Source organism: Myotis nattereri, assembly GCF_964212035.1.
Source record: "Myotis nattereri genome assembly, chromosome: 3".
In the NCBI taxonomy this organism is placed as follows: domain Eukaryota; kingdom Metazoa; phylum Chordata; class Mammalia; order Chiroptera; family Vespertilionidae; genus Myotis; species Myotis nattereri.
Window position 1 is genome coordinate 4,839,570 of NC_138077.1, and position 15,240 is coordinate 4,854,809.

Consider the following 15,240-nt stretch of genomic DNA (forward strand, 5'->3'; position numbering starts at 1 on the left):
CTTCTCTACTCTCCCTCACGGCACGTCATGATGCTCACACAGACACGCGTGGAACGGTGGCCTGGACCGCTCACTCAAGTCCTCCTCGTCCTCAGTGCCGTGCAGAGGACAGGGACACGGCTCAGAGGGAGCCTCCCTGCCCCCCTTCTCCCCAAGGCATCTCCCCGTGACTCCTCCAGGAGACTTCTTTTTGCTTTGCTTTGCCTTGAGCCACACAGGGCAGGGCCAGTGTAACCACTGCCTAGAAACCAGTTCACCCGGGGACTTCCTCCTCTTAGCGGCAGGACCAGAGTCTAGGGATGACACATAAACCCCTGAAAGTCACTGGGTCCTGCCGCCATGTGACAGGTCATCTCAGGAGGACAGCCCAGTCCCTCCCTGTGCCGTTAACTGGCTTCCCTCCCGAGCCAGGCTGCTGCGGCTCAATTTCCTTCAAGTGACTCCTGGGCAGGATGCCAGGCACCAGCTCCTGGACCTGCACCGTCTCATCTCTGAGATGTGGGTGGAGCAGCCGTGCTCCAGGCTCCGGGCAGGAGTATAAGCCGTGTCCGCCCCACCCGGGGGCCCTGTGGCCACACCTCTCCAGGGCCTGCTTAAAGGATAGGTGCACGTTCTCTGAACTACAACCCCCTCCCAGGAACTTATCCTGAGAAAATCGCACAGGATGTGGGAAGTGATTTATGCCCACGGATGTCCTTTGTGGGGTGTTTATGACCGTGCAGCGCTGGAAACACCCTAACTGTCCCCCAGGGCAGCGTGCCCAGGGCTTGGGAAATCGAAACCCACACGGCCGAGTGCCTTTACCGGCAGGAAAAACCGTCGGGGGTGGATTCAGTGGAAAAGTCTGAAAATGCTATGGCAGCAGCGCTGTATTTTGTGAAGGAAGAGAAGTACGTCCCAGGAAAGAATTCTGGAGGAATATGCAGCCAATGGCAACTGCCTTTTCTGGGGAAAAGGCGATGGAGATTTTTAGATTTTTTTTCTTTTTCACTAAACGGTATCTTCTGTTTTTTTTCTTTAAAAAAAAAAAGCAGATAATGCATAGGTTAAAAATTATTTAAAAATTTTATCCTCCCCTGTTCCAAGTCAAAACAAGGTCTTATAAATGATTAAATATAGATTTATATGTGTACTTATTTGTCACAGTGTTCTTATAAAATTTCTTTCAAGGGTATACAATTTTCACCTCGGCCCGGTTGGTGTGGCTCGGAGATTGTGTCGACTTATGAACCAGGAGGTCACGGTTCCATTCCCGGTCAGGGCACGTGCCTGGGTTGCAGGCTCAATCCTCAGTGTGGGGTGTGCAGGCGGCAGCCGATCCATGATTCTCTCTTGATGTTTCTCTCTCTCTCTCTCCCTCTCCTTTCCTCTCAGAAACCAATAAAAACGTATTTTTAAAACATTTGTTATCTCACTTTCTTAGCTTGTTCATGGGAATTGCTTCATTTGAAAAGAATATAATTAAACGAAGTCAGGCTACATCTGTGTCCTTTCAGGATCTGATCTCTACTCCTCTGCCCTATAGTTTATAAGTAACAATTATTAAAAAGGAAGTATGGCCCCTTGCTGGGGTGAATGAGGACGTCCCTCTCCGATCTGGGCACCCTGCTCTGGGACTACTCTCCAGGTGGTGTGATAGAGACCAGTTTGCAAGGGACAAGCCCAAACTCTGCCGCCTGGAGCATGTGGCCCTTAGCTCATGAGGCCCTGAGGTCTTCCCAGACAGTCCCCACCCCTTTGTCCCACAGCCACACGATCAGCTGCCATCTCCTGAGCCAACACCCAGGCTTGTGCCCACATAGCACCCACTGCTTCTACTTCTACCTTCACCTGCACTCGTCACCCCCTGGGGGCTGCCCTCCATTGCTCTGGAGCTGTCAGTATTTAGAGCGAGTCTCTGGGCAGGGAAGTGATGTGCCTGCGTTCAGATGTGGCAACCACACCGTCCGCCTCCAGGTAGTGGTGCGACTCGGGACACGTCACCTAACCTCCGACTGAGCCAGGTTTTCCTCAGTGGAGAGAACCAGGACCCGAGAAATGACTCCAACAGGATAAGGGCTGAGATGACTTTAACTCAAGGAAGAGTCACTGACAAGGACCACCAGGGTCAGAGGCGGCCAACAAAGAAATGGTGAGGATCTCCCGAGGGAGGCAGCTACAAACACGACCCACAGCCCAGAATGGAATGTGTTGTCCAAGCAGGACGTGCAAGTCCAGAGAAGCAGCAACTGATCCCAACCGGGAAAAAAGGCAAACGTTTCACCTGTGTGGCTTGAGTCTGCAATAATGGAAAGGATTTTGACAGAAGTAGGAGAGAAGCCCTGCAGTTTAGGGGAACAGCTTGAGACCAGCGTCAGACCCACTGAGGCACGAAATAGCTCATGTGTTGAGGGAGACCTGGGCGTGGCTGGACGGGAGGGGCTTCGAGGGATCCCAGCCACAGACAGATGGGGATGGAGATGACCGTTGGGGTCCAGTCAAGGGGAGCCCTGAATAGCTTGCTAAGGAAGCTGGACTTTATCAGAGTCATCGAAAATGTCTGAGGAATCCAAGAATGTTTTAAATTACATCAAGCACCACAAACTTGGTGACAAAATAAAAGGCTTTATTGGGGGTCAGAATACCCATATTTGGGTCTGATTCAACCATTTACCGGATGTCAACCTTAAGCTCTCTGGGAGTCGTTTTCGTTGTCGGCGGGGGATTAAGCAGTGAGCTGTTGGGCGACTAGAGAGGTAAGTGAGATAATGTATGTGAAAGCACTCTGCCAACATGACGTATTGCAGCCACGGAACGCACCCACACCCTGGGCTCTGCATTGCAAACTCGGCTAAAATGGAATAAGCCATCCATTATCGCCGGGCAGCCTCTTCCTTTAAGCACAGAAGTCTGATTTATCACTTTATTTTAAGAAGCTCTTGGAGGTGCTTCTGTCAGATGAATCATGAGCCACCAAAGATAAGTGGTGTTTTCAGCCTCCAGTCCAATTGTTTTGAAAACATCTGTGTCATCATTCCACATTTCACGGACATCCACGCGGCGAATCCCAGCACAGGGGAGGGGACAAGGAGCCATCTCTCTCTCTCTCTCTCTCAAATCTCTTATTCGCATCTTAGCCCACATGGTTAATATCCCAAAGTTGTACGGATGCTATTTCAGTACATTGGAATTTAAAGAATAAATAAAAGCAAAGCACAGAGTTCTGAAGTGGCAATGTTTCCTGTACTGGGTGGGTGGCTGGGTGGAGAGGCAGTGGATGGGAGGAGGGTTGAATTTTCTTTTTTCACATTTCCCTGCAACTGGATTCTGACCTAGAGTTCTGAAGTTGCTAGGAAAGTATTAAGTGGATATTTAAATTAGCTGGAGGATATTGCATTGCTGCAGACATACTGTACACCGTCAGGAAACCGAATCCCTCATGCAGGCAGGCATCCTATCTCGAAGACCCCTCCTGGGGAACCAATAGCACGCGTAAGCAAGAGCCAACAGAGATCACTGGCTTGCATTTGAGCTTTAATCCACCAGAAATTGAAATTTGATCCCTTTACAGCCTATCCTCAAGGCTGTGTCTGAAACTCTTGATTTCCAAACTTATGGGTGGAGGTGTTATCATTCTGATCATTATTAATTTCTAACTTTATTGCACTTCAGCTGGTGAATGAGGTCATAGGATATGGATTTTCTTTCATACTGGCTGTTTCCTTTCTTTCTTTCTTTTTTTTTTTTTTTGTATTTCTGTAGATGTGTCTTGAGTGCTTAAAAATTATAGAATCTCTAACTGTTAGGTGTAGGTTTGGAAACCTGTATGTAATTTTTATGCCACTGATTTATCAATTACTGAGAAGGGCACATTAAAATCTCTCACTAAAGTGGATTCATCCGTTTTTTATGTATTTTGAAACTATCTGAGTAGGCATAGGCAAGTTTGTCATTGTCATATATTTCTGTAAATGCAATCTTTTTTCATTGTGTAATAATCCTCAATTATCCCCAGTAATGCTTTCTGCTTTCTATTTCCACTGTTGTCAGCTTTATTTTGATTAGAATTTGATAGTATGTCTTATTCCATCTGTTTGCTGTCACTCTTTCTTTGTGTTAGATATTTTTGTAGAACGTACATAAGTCATTTTGGAGTGTTTTTAAGAAATCTTTCACTCTCTGTCATTAACAGCCAATTTGGTGTATTAACATTTATCGTTACTGATTTAGCTATTTCTACCATCTTATTTTGTGTTACTGACCTTGCTTTTGGTCTTTATTTCTCTTTTCCAAATGTCTGATTAGATTGATCTATTTTTCTTCATTTTTTCCCTTTCTCTACTGGTTTGGCTGTTTAACATTCTAGCTCTATTCTATTTCTTTACTTGTTAACCTTTAAACAAAACACATTTAATCATCAAATACATCCCTTTCCCAAAGAATGCAAGGAATGTAGAAATCTCCAGCTCTCATCGTCCATCTCTAATCTTACATGATAATGCTGTCCAATGTTTTTGTTCTGCCTTATTATTGTACTCCCTAGTTAGGAAGCTGTGGTTGTCACTTCATAGCCATTTCTCTTTAATCTGCCCTCATGTTAACCAATTTCATTGCTCTCACTTCCTTCTTAGATTTCACTCCTTTCCCCTTAGCATCCATTTTCTCTCTTTATTAAATCCTCTGTTATTTCCTGAATGGGGGGGGGGGGGGTCAGTTAGCAGCAAATTCACTCTTTGAAAGAGTCTTTATTTAACCCTCAATGGACCTCATAGATTAGACTGTGCTCTTAATCAACTTGTTTCATTTGTATCCTCTCAAGTTTACTTTCTCCATCTAAACGCGTTATTCTAAAAAACCCATTGCTTCACCTGGCTACGGAACTGGGGCTGTGGCAGAAAAAAAGAAAAACAAAACCAAAAAACCGGGTTAAGAGCCCAGAAGGCAGCTAGAATATGCCTGTTTCTCCTAGTCCCGGGAGCTCTTTCGTCTACGGCCCCCTGTCCTCTGCTCTGTCGCTGAGGAGTCTGTGCCCTGGTAACTGCCATTATTTGCAGATGGTCTGGGCTTTTTCCTGAGTTAGCGTTTAAGTGCTCTGTCTCTGCTCTTGCAGGCTCACCAGAATGTGATGGCTGTGGCTTACTCTTATTTTTTCCTTCCCTGGCCGGCGCTTCCTATATTTGGGAACGGGTCTTGTTCATCAGTTTTGGGAAGGTCAGTGTTTATCTCTTCAAATACTTCATCTCTTCCGCCCTCTGTTTCCTCCTTTCTGGAACGTCATTAGATCTGCATAGGACGCTACCCCGAGTCCTTCGCACTCCGACCGTCTCATGTTTTCCCTCTGTCACGGCGCTGCACTCCGACAGCAACCTCAAGCCCACTTCCTTTCAGTCACTCGTCAAATCCACTGTTTACCACATCTACTGAGTTTCCAACACTTTCTTTGAATCTTTCTTTTTGTGTTTTTAGCAGTTCTATTTCTTCTTCAAAATAATATGTTCTTTTCCAAATTACCTTATTTCTCTCCATTTTGGTTCCTTCTTGTATGTATGTCATCATTTTTAAGTCTATTTACTTTACATTCCCCATCCTATACTTCAATTATCTGCCATTCTTGAGAGTTGAATCATGCTAACTGCTGTTTCTGCTGAATCTTGGTCTAGGGCAGCCGTGGGCAAACTATGGCCCGCGGGCCGGATCCGGCCCGTTTGAAATGAATAAAACTAAAAAAAAAAAAAAAAAGACCGTACCCTTTTATGTAATGATGTTTACTTTGAATTTATATTAGTTCACACAAACACTCCATTCATGCTTTTGTTCTGGCCCTCCGATCCATTTTAAGAATCCATTGTGGCCCTCGAGTCAAAAAGTTTGCCCACCCCTGGTCTAGGGAGACTGTCTCTTCTTATTTTTGTAATTTGGGGTTGCAGAGCGATCTTTGGTGGGTCTTTTCTTAAAAAAAAAAAATGTTTTATTGATTTCTGAGAGAGGAAGGGAGAGGGAGAGAGAAAAAGAAACACCAATGATGAGAGAGAATCAATGATGAGAGCTGCCTCGTGCACGCCCCCTACTGGGGATTGAGCCCACAATCCAGGCATGTGCCCTGACAGGGAATTGAACTGTGACCTCCTGATTCATGGGTTGGCCACACCAACTACTGAGCCACAGCAGCCCTGCTTCGGTGGGTCTTTATCTGTAAGAATCCTGTAAGGCTCAGACGGAAGACATGCCCCTCCAGGGAGATTTTGAATTTACTTCTGTCTGGATTCCATGAGCCCCTTTCAGTGGTTAATTTCTCAGCCTGGGGGTTGCTGGGATACGCCGTGGTGTGTAGGTGCGTATAGATAGGGATTGGGGAGGGAGTCGGGTCCAAATTCCTGCTCTGTGTAAGCTCAATATCTCATCCCTTGCCCTAACTGATCTTTAATTAAACCCCAAATCTCTGTATTACAGGCACCGGTACCCCGCCCCCACCCACGCCCCCCAAGCTGGCCGTGTGCCAACGTGAGAACGGGCTGCTCTGTTCCCAGTTCCCTCCTTGTTTAGTCTCTAAGGAACTCACTTCCTCCCAGTCCGACTTTGCATTAACAGGATGTTAGATTCTGGGCAGCATTTCCAGGTTTTAAGTTCCGCGTCTCACAGAGCCCAGAGCCTTTTCTGCATAGTTTTTACCTATTACTCTACACCTTTCCATGTTTAAAGGAAGAGGTTCATGATAGGTAATACCTGTCACCCTGACCGGTCACAGGGCGCCCAGATATGTGGTTAAACATTATTCCTGGGTGTGTATGTGTGTGTCTCCAGAGGAGATGCGCATGTGAATTGGTGCCTGAGAACGCAGGTGGCCCTCCCCTGGATGGAGGGAGTCCTGACCTGGGGCCTGAGTAGAACAAAGGGGTGGAGGCAGGGAGGACTGGAGCTGCCGGACTTGGGGCTGAACGTCTCCTGCCTTCAGTCCCTGGATGTCAGGCCTTCAGACTCAGGCTGAAGGCACCACCGTCAGCTCTCCTCCATCTCAATTTGCAGATGGTGGATTGTGGATTCTACAATTTACTCAGCCTCGTAATCATGTGAGCCAATTCCTCATAACAGATGGATGAGAGAAAACGAGAGACAGATATGAGAGAGGGGGAGGGAGAGAGAGGGGGCGCTCTGCTTCTGTGAAGAACCCTAATACCAAGTTGAACAAAGACCATCAAGACTCTTGCACCTCCCCCTCGGTGATCCTGACTCCCACTAACTAAACTGGGCCACCACTGGAGCCACAACTGCCGTTCACTGACCCCTGCTTGCTGCTCTGTCTGCTGACTAAGATGCAAAATCATAATCACCATCCCACCAACCTTATAATCTAAGAGAATAGACCGGCTCATAAATAACCAACTCTAAAATAAGATTAAGACATAACGTGTTGGCCATCTGGGCTTGGTCAGAGAGTAGATTCTTCTATCACTTGTCCTTCATCTGCTTTCGAAGCCCAGCCCAGAGATGCCATATGTAGGGAAGGTCCTGTGAGAGCAGGGGGAGCCTCTGCCAGTGTGAGACTCAGAACCCCAACTTTACACCAACCGCTGGGCACATGCCAACTCTCGCTGGGCTCTCCGATGTAACCCCTGCTCCCCGAGGGCGGGTGTCTCAAGAACCAGGCTGGTGGGATGGGCTTTGCAACCGGCAGGAAAGGGGGTCACGTCTCCAGCCTGGACCGGCTCGAGGGCCAAGCCCAGGGGTTCCTCCCTGGGACACATGCTGCCTTCCCTGCGACACTTCTATTTGAACACGGAATTGTTTCCCCAAACAACTCTTTTCATATTTTTGTTTTGGCTGCTAGGAAACTCCAAGCCACACTGGAAGCTCAGCTACAGCATCGTGGCCGAGCCGGGTCAAAGGGCTGCCTTCCCCCTCCATGGGGGCCTGGCTTTTCACCAACGTCTTTTAATTTTTATTTACTGAGTTTGGAGAGAGGGGAAGGAGGAAAGGGGGCATATCAGGACCACACTTTAACCAACGGAGCTGCCCGGCCAGGGTTCCACTAACATTTTTAATTGCCTTAGTGCGGCCCCCTAATTTCCATTTGAACGGTAGTCTGGTTCACATGTTTATCTGTAGTTTCTTTCACAAGGCATCTCAACTCCTTCATGCAACCAAATAGTGTATCTGTATGGAAGTAGGGATATAGACTATAATCTAAAACAAAATGAAGCGCTGTAATAAAAGACTTGCTAAGATGTAAGAGAAGCAGTTAGTTGGCCAAAAGATCAAGGAAGGTTTCCTGGACACGGTGGGTGTGAAAGAAGCCTTGCGGAGAAGGGTTGTGGGCACAGACAGGAGGGCGGGCACTCCATCCGAGGGGACAGCACAGAGGAAGAGGCTGGGTTGTGAAAACGCAGGGAGGTGACTGGCGGGCCGGACGTGGTGCAGGAAAATGGCGGGGGCGGCAAAGGGATTCGGGAATCAGGTCACGAGGGGTACAGAGGAAGCTGATCTTGACCAGTCATGTTTACATCCATCTCGTTCCCCAGATGCCTTGAAGCATCTGTCTGAATCACTCATGGCAGTCTTAATCATAGGCCTCCTCGTCTTATCTACTTGTTCTTATCTCCTTCTGTCAGGGCGGGTCGTTTCCTCTGTGACTCCTGTGAGTGACAAGTGCTCAGTGAATGCTGCTTGAATTAAGCCAAAGTCCCCAGCACGCAGGGTCTGAGTAACACGATGAGTAGTTTCAACCGTGTGTGTTTGAGGGCCAAGAAGAGGGGTTTTTAAGTTGCATAAAAGCTTTCATTCATGGTGACTGGAGCACAGTAAGTGCTCTGTGAATGAACGAATGAATGAATGAATGAATGATTGAATGAATGAATGAATGAAGAGAGAAACCAGTGAAGAGCTGAATGTGGCTACTCCTTCTCTCCGAGACTCATGATTACCACGAGTTCTTAAGCTCAAGGTGGATAGTTAGAAAAAAAAAAAAAGTAGCATCTTTGAAAAACCCAACACTTCGGTATCCATTTTAGGGAATAAGAACAGAGAGAAAGAAAAATCTTTCAAAATAATGTAAGCGGCTAGCACCAGAGGGCCTGTTGCGTTCTGGTCAGCATTTTGCAACTTTTGAGAAAAGTGGATGAAGACTGCGCCTTCCTCTTTGTCAGCCTCCTGGTTAGCACATCGCCCAGCACAAGTCAATCCCCACAAAGCAACAGTGGCCGCCAGGGGCACCCAGGCCAGAGGGATGGCATCCCCGGCGGAGCTTCGCGAGCCACGCACTCACGCCCCTGAGAACACGCTCATTCCCCGGTGCCCTGGGGACCTGCCGACTTACACACACGGGCCTGTGCTCACAGCCCTGGGAGGCAGCCCGGCGGACACCGTGAGCCAGGGGCCAGCCTGGGACTCGCGCGGCCTTGGCTGCTGATAAGAGCACAGCACCATGCACCTGGGCCTGGTATGGCGCTGACCCAATTGGTCCAAATGGCTCTCTGCACTGACACCAGTGACCATTGGCGAGGTGCCCTCGGCGCTCAAGCTGTGTTCTGGTCCCGGGTCCCTGGGCATGCCTTGACCCATGGCCTTTACCAAACTGATTGCACCCACCAGTGACTAAAACTACATCGTAAAGGAGAAACTTTAGGAAGACCAAGGTCCCTCCTACCAGATGGGGGATGATGATAATGATGACGATGGTTACTTTGGAATGTCAATGTGAGACTACTGCTTTCCACGCTTCCTTTGTGCCACCCCCTCTTCTAAAAGTGACAGAGCATGCCTTTATTAAGAATTATCAACACGTGTTAAAGTAACTTTGCTTAGTGTCTTCGGTCCAGATTAGAGGTTCTCACACTGTATGATGTGTGAAACCCGCCCAGGAGCATGTTAACAGGGTCCTCACCTCCCACCTGGAGGCAGAAAGTCTAGGAGCTCGATTCTTAAATCAAAGCCCCCCGGCGTTCCTCGTGGCAATGGCTGGAGCAGGCCTGGGGAACAGCCTCTAGTCTGGCTCCAATCAAGCTGAGCCACCAGGAGCCGTTTACCAGGCCAGGTTTCAGGCCCTCGGATTAAGATTGATGTCACTGAAAGCCACTTTGAGGTACATCTATGTCAGAAAGAGCCAACCCGTGAGATACTGACCTAGACATACAGATATGCACACCAGATAGAAAGACAGACTGATGACAGACAGATGGTATAGATCCTAGAGGCAGATGAGAGAGAGCTGATAGATGATAGACAGACAGATGATAGACATATGGGACAGACAAATCGATGACGCAGAGACAGACAGATTAAAAGTACAGCTGTGATTCACTGTCTAACTAGTACGCTTTGAGAGGGAGAGGCACAATCCAGCAAGTTTGCCAGGGCAACAGGCATAAGCCAGGGCCTCCCACAATGTCTGGTGGCCCCCGCCAATAAGGGCTTTCCTCATGACTTTCCTGTAATCTTCCTATAACAAACCAAGGAACACATTTTTCTCTTGACTCAGAATGAATAGCTGGGCTTCCTCTTTCCCACATTAGTTTCCTTTTACCTTATGGATACTGAGGCATGAGTCCCCTTGCACTGCCTGCTGACACCTTGGAGCCAAAGAGCACCCACTTTATAGCTCTGGAGTTAAGGATGGCATCACAGGCGGGGACACTGAGAAGTGAGGGAGCCAAGCAGAGCGCCCTCTGAGCACAGACAAGGCCCGGGCCTGCTTTTGTGCCACTGTGCCTCCCGCCGCTCTTCTGGCCAGCGCATCTCAGGACTGTTTGTAGCTCTGGGACATGAATGTCGGTATGTAGGTGCTTGACGGTACAAATACTTAGAAATAATGTTTTTTTCGAGCTCACTTTATGATGTGCACGCGTAGGTGTTAATCAAAGCATCTAACTAGGACAAACTACATAAACCATTCAGAGCCAGGTCTGGAGAATCCTCTCTCTGTCTGCAGAGCACTCTATGCCCAAGATGTGCCTGAGGGAGGCCTGGATCCTGGAGCAAGGATGGAGGTGGGGGTGCAGGTGAGGGTGCAGGTGCAGATGCAGGTGGGGGTGCAGGTGAGGGTGTAGGTGGGGGTGCAGGTGAGGGTGCAGGTGGGGGTGCAGGTGGGGGTGCAGGTGAGGGTGCAGGTGGGGGTTCAGGTGAGGGTGTAGGTGGGGGTGCAGGTGCAGATGCAGGTGGGGGTGCAGATGCAGGTGCAGGTGGGGGTGTAGGTGCAGATGCAGGTGGGCATGCAGGTGGAGGTGCAGGTGGGGGTGCAGGCAGGGGTGTAGGTGCAAGTGCAGGAGCTGACAGAGTGGCCTCAGGTCCTGCAACCTCAGGGCCACGTTGGGGAATGATCTGGATTGTGCAATGCAGCTGTGTGTGTGCGTGCACGCATGTTCATCTGTGTGTCTGTGTATGAGCACAGATACATGAAGCTTGACCAATAACTGAAAGACACAACTTGCAAAATCAGCCACAATTAACTCTCTTACAAACACTATTAACTGAATAACTGCCCGCGCTGGTGTGAAGCAACCCCAGGCGGGAGCAGCTGAAAGAGGACTTGCCTCAGGAGCTGAAACCGGCCTTTACACAAACACTCTGAACCAATCTGCGCGCCAGCCCTCCGCCCACCCCACTGGCACCAGCGATGGGTCAGAAATGGTGGGCGCTCAGACTTGATTAAATTGGCTCTCTGCCACTTGCCCGTGTGAACATCTCTCCTGGTTTCTAACACTGTACTCAACAAAGAAAGCCTCAAGTCGGCCCATCGGAAAGGGTTTGGGTGACATCAAAGCACACCGATGGCAGGACAGAGCCATGGCCTCACTGGGCAAAGGATGTAAGTGGCACCAGGTCATCTCCTGGGCCTGTGATTCCATGAGGAACCAAGACAAGAATTTTCTTTCTTTCTTTTTTAATATTTTCATTGATTTTTAGAGAGGGAGAGGGATACGTGATAGAAACACCCATGAGAGAGAAACATGATTGACTGGCTGCCCCCTGCCTGCCCCCTACTGGGGGGTCAAGCCTGCAACTCAGTCATGTGCCCTGACCAGGAATCGAACCAGTGATCTCTTGGTTCATAGGTCAATGCTCAACCACTGAGCCACACTGGCCTGTAAGACAAGAATTTTCCATGCAGACCTTTCTTCAGACCAATTCTCTCATCTTAGAAATCGAATGACTTTGCTTTGCCTAAACTGAAGCAATTCCATTCTTGAGGAGGAGGAGGAGGTGGGGGGGGGGATTGGGAGGGAGTCCCCTGGGTTTCTGCCTCACTCTGTCCATATCCAGCCTGTGCCTGTGGCGCAGCAGCCCCGCCCCCCCCCCCGCCCCCGCCACCTGTCCCCCAGCACAAGCCTTTCTGAGACGCCACACATGCAGGATGGGTCCCAGGGCCTGCTCGTTTCTGTATTTCCCCCATTCAAAAGGAGATGCCTCCTGGCCCAAGGCACAGGGGCAGGTGACACATCTTGGGTGTGCACCTCAGCGGCCATGATCAAACCAAATACATGGCATCTGTATAACTGTCCACTGTGCATCCATCATCATTAAACCGGTTTGACCCTCGCCGAAGGCACATGTGTCCTACGAAAGTCTTACAAGGCACTTCAAGGTCAGGGTTGGCCACCAAGGATGATCCTTTCCACACCAACTGCATCAAATCGGCTTCCTAGTTTGCCGAGAGCCACCCAGTGACAAGCCTGCAGAGAAACCGAGCCCACGAATCCAAGGCCAAGTGCTCTGCTCTCTCTACTCTCCTGTTTGGAAGGAGATAGAACTCCACTGGACGTGAGCTTCTGCAGAGTAAGAGGTGGGAGTCATACCACGGAGAGGACTTGAACCTGCCTGCCCGTCACACTGCCCTGGATGGAGGGACAGCTCAGTCTGCACAAACATCACCCCTGCATCCCTTTCAGGACCTACCACGGCCACAAAGAGTAGCCGGTGCATGCACCCAGAGGCCAGGCTTCCTCCATCACTCTTCCCTCAGCAACATTCACTGAGCATCTCCCACCTGCGGGCACTGCACTGACCCAGGAGACGGGCCTTCGTGGGGCTGATGCTCCCTGGAGGGAGGAAGGATATAAGCAAACGCCCGCCTCAGTGCGCTGTACTGACAGATAGGAATGGATGCGCTAAAGGAAAATAGGGGAGGGGGACAGAGAGCCCCTGGGTGCAGTGGGAGTGACTGGATGGGTGTGACAGGAAGGGCCTCTCTGAGGAGGTGTTTGCACAGCCCCGGGAAGGACCGACTACCTGGAATCAAGGGTCTCTGGCTGAGCTGACAGCGAGTGCAAGCCGCCAGGCAGAACGGCAGGGTGACCAGATGGCTGGAATGATAATGGGAGGCGCCCACAGGGGGTACTGTCAGGAGCTGAGATTTAATCCCACACCTAACAGGAGAGAATGAAGGATTCGGGCAGATCTGTTCAAATGCCAGCGTGGCCTCCACTGGGCTGTTTGCCCCTGGAAAGGTCAGTTGACCTCTCCGACCTTCCCTTCCTTTCCCTCCTGGGAAATGGGGATAAGATACCTGTTTCCCGGGACGACGTGACATGCCGTCTCCCCATCACTAAGGAAACGCCCTGCGCAGAGCAAGGCCCACAGGCAGGGAGGGCCGATGCTGCCGTCCTCATGATAGTTCTAGGTTTACTTCACCCAGTTCCTCCCAGGAGCTCTGAGTCCTCCATCCTATCACCTTTAGTTTCGCTAAATAAGTAAGTTCCTGGCATTTTCCTCAAACCCAGAGTCATGCTCTGGGCTGGGTTTGGAATGAACTCCGCGGGGAAGACCTCCTCTGGTTCTGGAATCTGTACGGTGGGCCAGTGAGAGCGGCCATTTAGGTTCTACGGGCCAGCAGCATACTGCTCCCCACTGTTTATTTTCCCAGGGAAAGGAACAATTTTTTTAAAAAACCAGCAAGGCTACCACCTGTTAAAAATAGCACTTCATTAAAGAAAAGATCTTTAACACCACATAATCGCAGGGAAAGGGCAACTCCTACCTGTCGGTCACTTTCCATGGACATTCTCTTCCCCCCACGCCTCCCCCCCAAACACACACACACCAGTGAACATTTCACTGTCTGTGCACAGACGCCTGCTGGCTCCCATGTACAACCCCTGTTGCAGACCAGGGAGGGGGCGGACGCCACAGGCAGGAAGGACAGTTCGGGGACACCTGGGAAGGGCACCTGACCTGCTGGGACGATGACTCTGCGCTCGCTCGTGGTCATGTTCGGGGGTGGCAGGTGCTTCTCCTCCAGGTAGCTGCCGTAGCTCATGCCCACCTCCGGGCTGCCCACCATCTTCCCGCCTTTCACCACACTGCACTCATCGGGCGAGTTTCTGGTGGAGAAAGAGAAATTGCTCCATTACTGTGGCAACTGGCAACCACGCTGCCCTGGCCCTGCCCTGAGACAGAGGGAAGCGGGAAGGTGAGGTGGAGGTGACTGGGGAGAAAGGAGGAGACATGATCATGCAAATACAGGGCCCGCGAGGGACTGAAGGTGGGTCCCCCAAACTCCGTATGTTGACGTCCTAATCCTCTACATGATGACATTTAAACATGGGGCCCTTCTTTCTTCTTTCCTTTTCTTTTTTAAAAAATATATTGTTATTGATTTCAGAGAGGAAGGGAGAGGGAAGAGAGAGAGAAACATCAATGATGAGAGATGTCCCCCAACCCGGGCATGTGCCCTGACCGGGAATTGAACCACCACTTCCTGGTTCATAGTTGATGCTCAACCACCGAGCCACGCCGGTCAGGTGGGCCTCCTAATTAAGTTTAGATGAAGATGCAAGGGTGAGGCCAACGTATTGGACTCGTGTGTCCTTATGAGAAAGAGAGGAGACCAGAGAGCTCGCTCTGCCCCGTAAGAAGCATTGTGGCCCCGGGCTTCCAGTCTCCAGCACCGGGAGGAATCATGTCTATTGTTTCAACCCCTCTGAAGCACCCAGGCTCGGGCACAGCCAGGAGTGGGCACATGGGAGCGGGCACATGGGGGCAAGGCTGCCACCTGGCTTCTATTTCTTCAGCAGCTCCTCCTGAGACCGTCATGTCAAAGCTCCATCTGCAACAACGGATTGGAAACACGTGCAGAAAACGGCGAACTGCCGTTAGTTCTCACTGCGTGACAGTAAACAGGCCGTGCAGACAGATGCTGGAGTGATGCCGGCGCCCTCCGCCAGGCTCAGCCTAGAACCAAGTTCCTCTTTTTCAAAACCTCAGAACACCATCCGCGTGTGGAATGTCAAACTCCAATTTCACACCCATCTTTAGTTATGGGACTTTGAACCT

The 15,240-nt window shown here is 49.9% G+C and overlaps 1 protein-coding gene across 5 annotated transcripts in view; it reads right to left on the reverse strand.

The window, feature by feature from the left end:
• The window catches only part of ERG (ETS transcription factor ERG), a 160,761-nt gene that overhangs the window by 23,141 nt on the left and 122,380 nt on the right, over positions 1-15,240 (reverse strand). For all 5 annotated transcript variants that reach the window (XM_081086452.1, XM_081086453.1, XM_081086454.1 and 2 more), the window contains one exon: positions 14,140-14,288. In XM_081086452.1, coding sequence (XP_080942578.1) covers positions 14,140-14,288 — 149 coding nt within the window. The remainder of the gene's footprint in view (positions 1-14,139; positions 14,289-15,240) is intronic.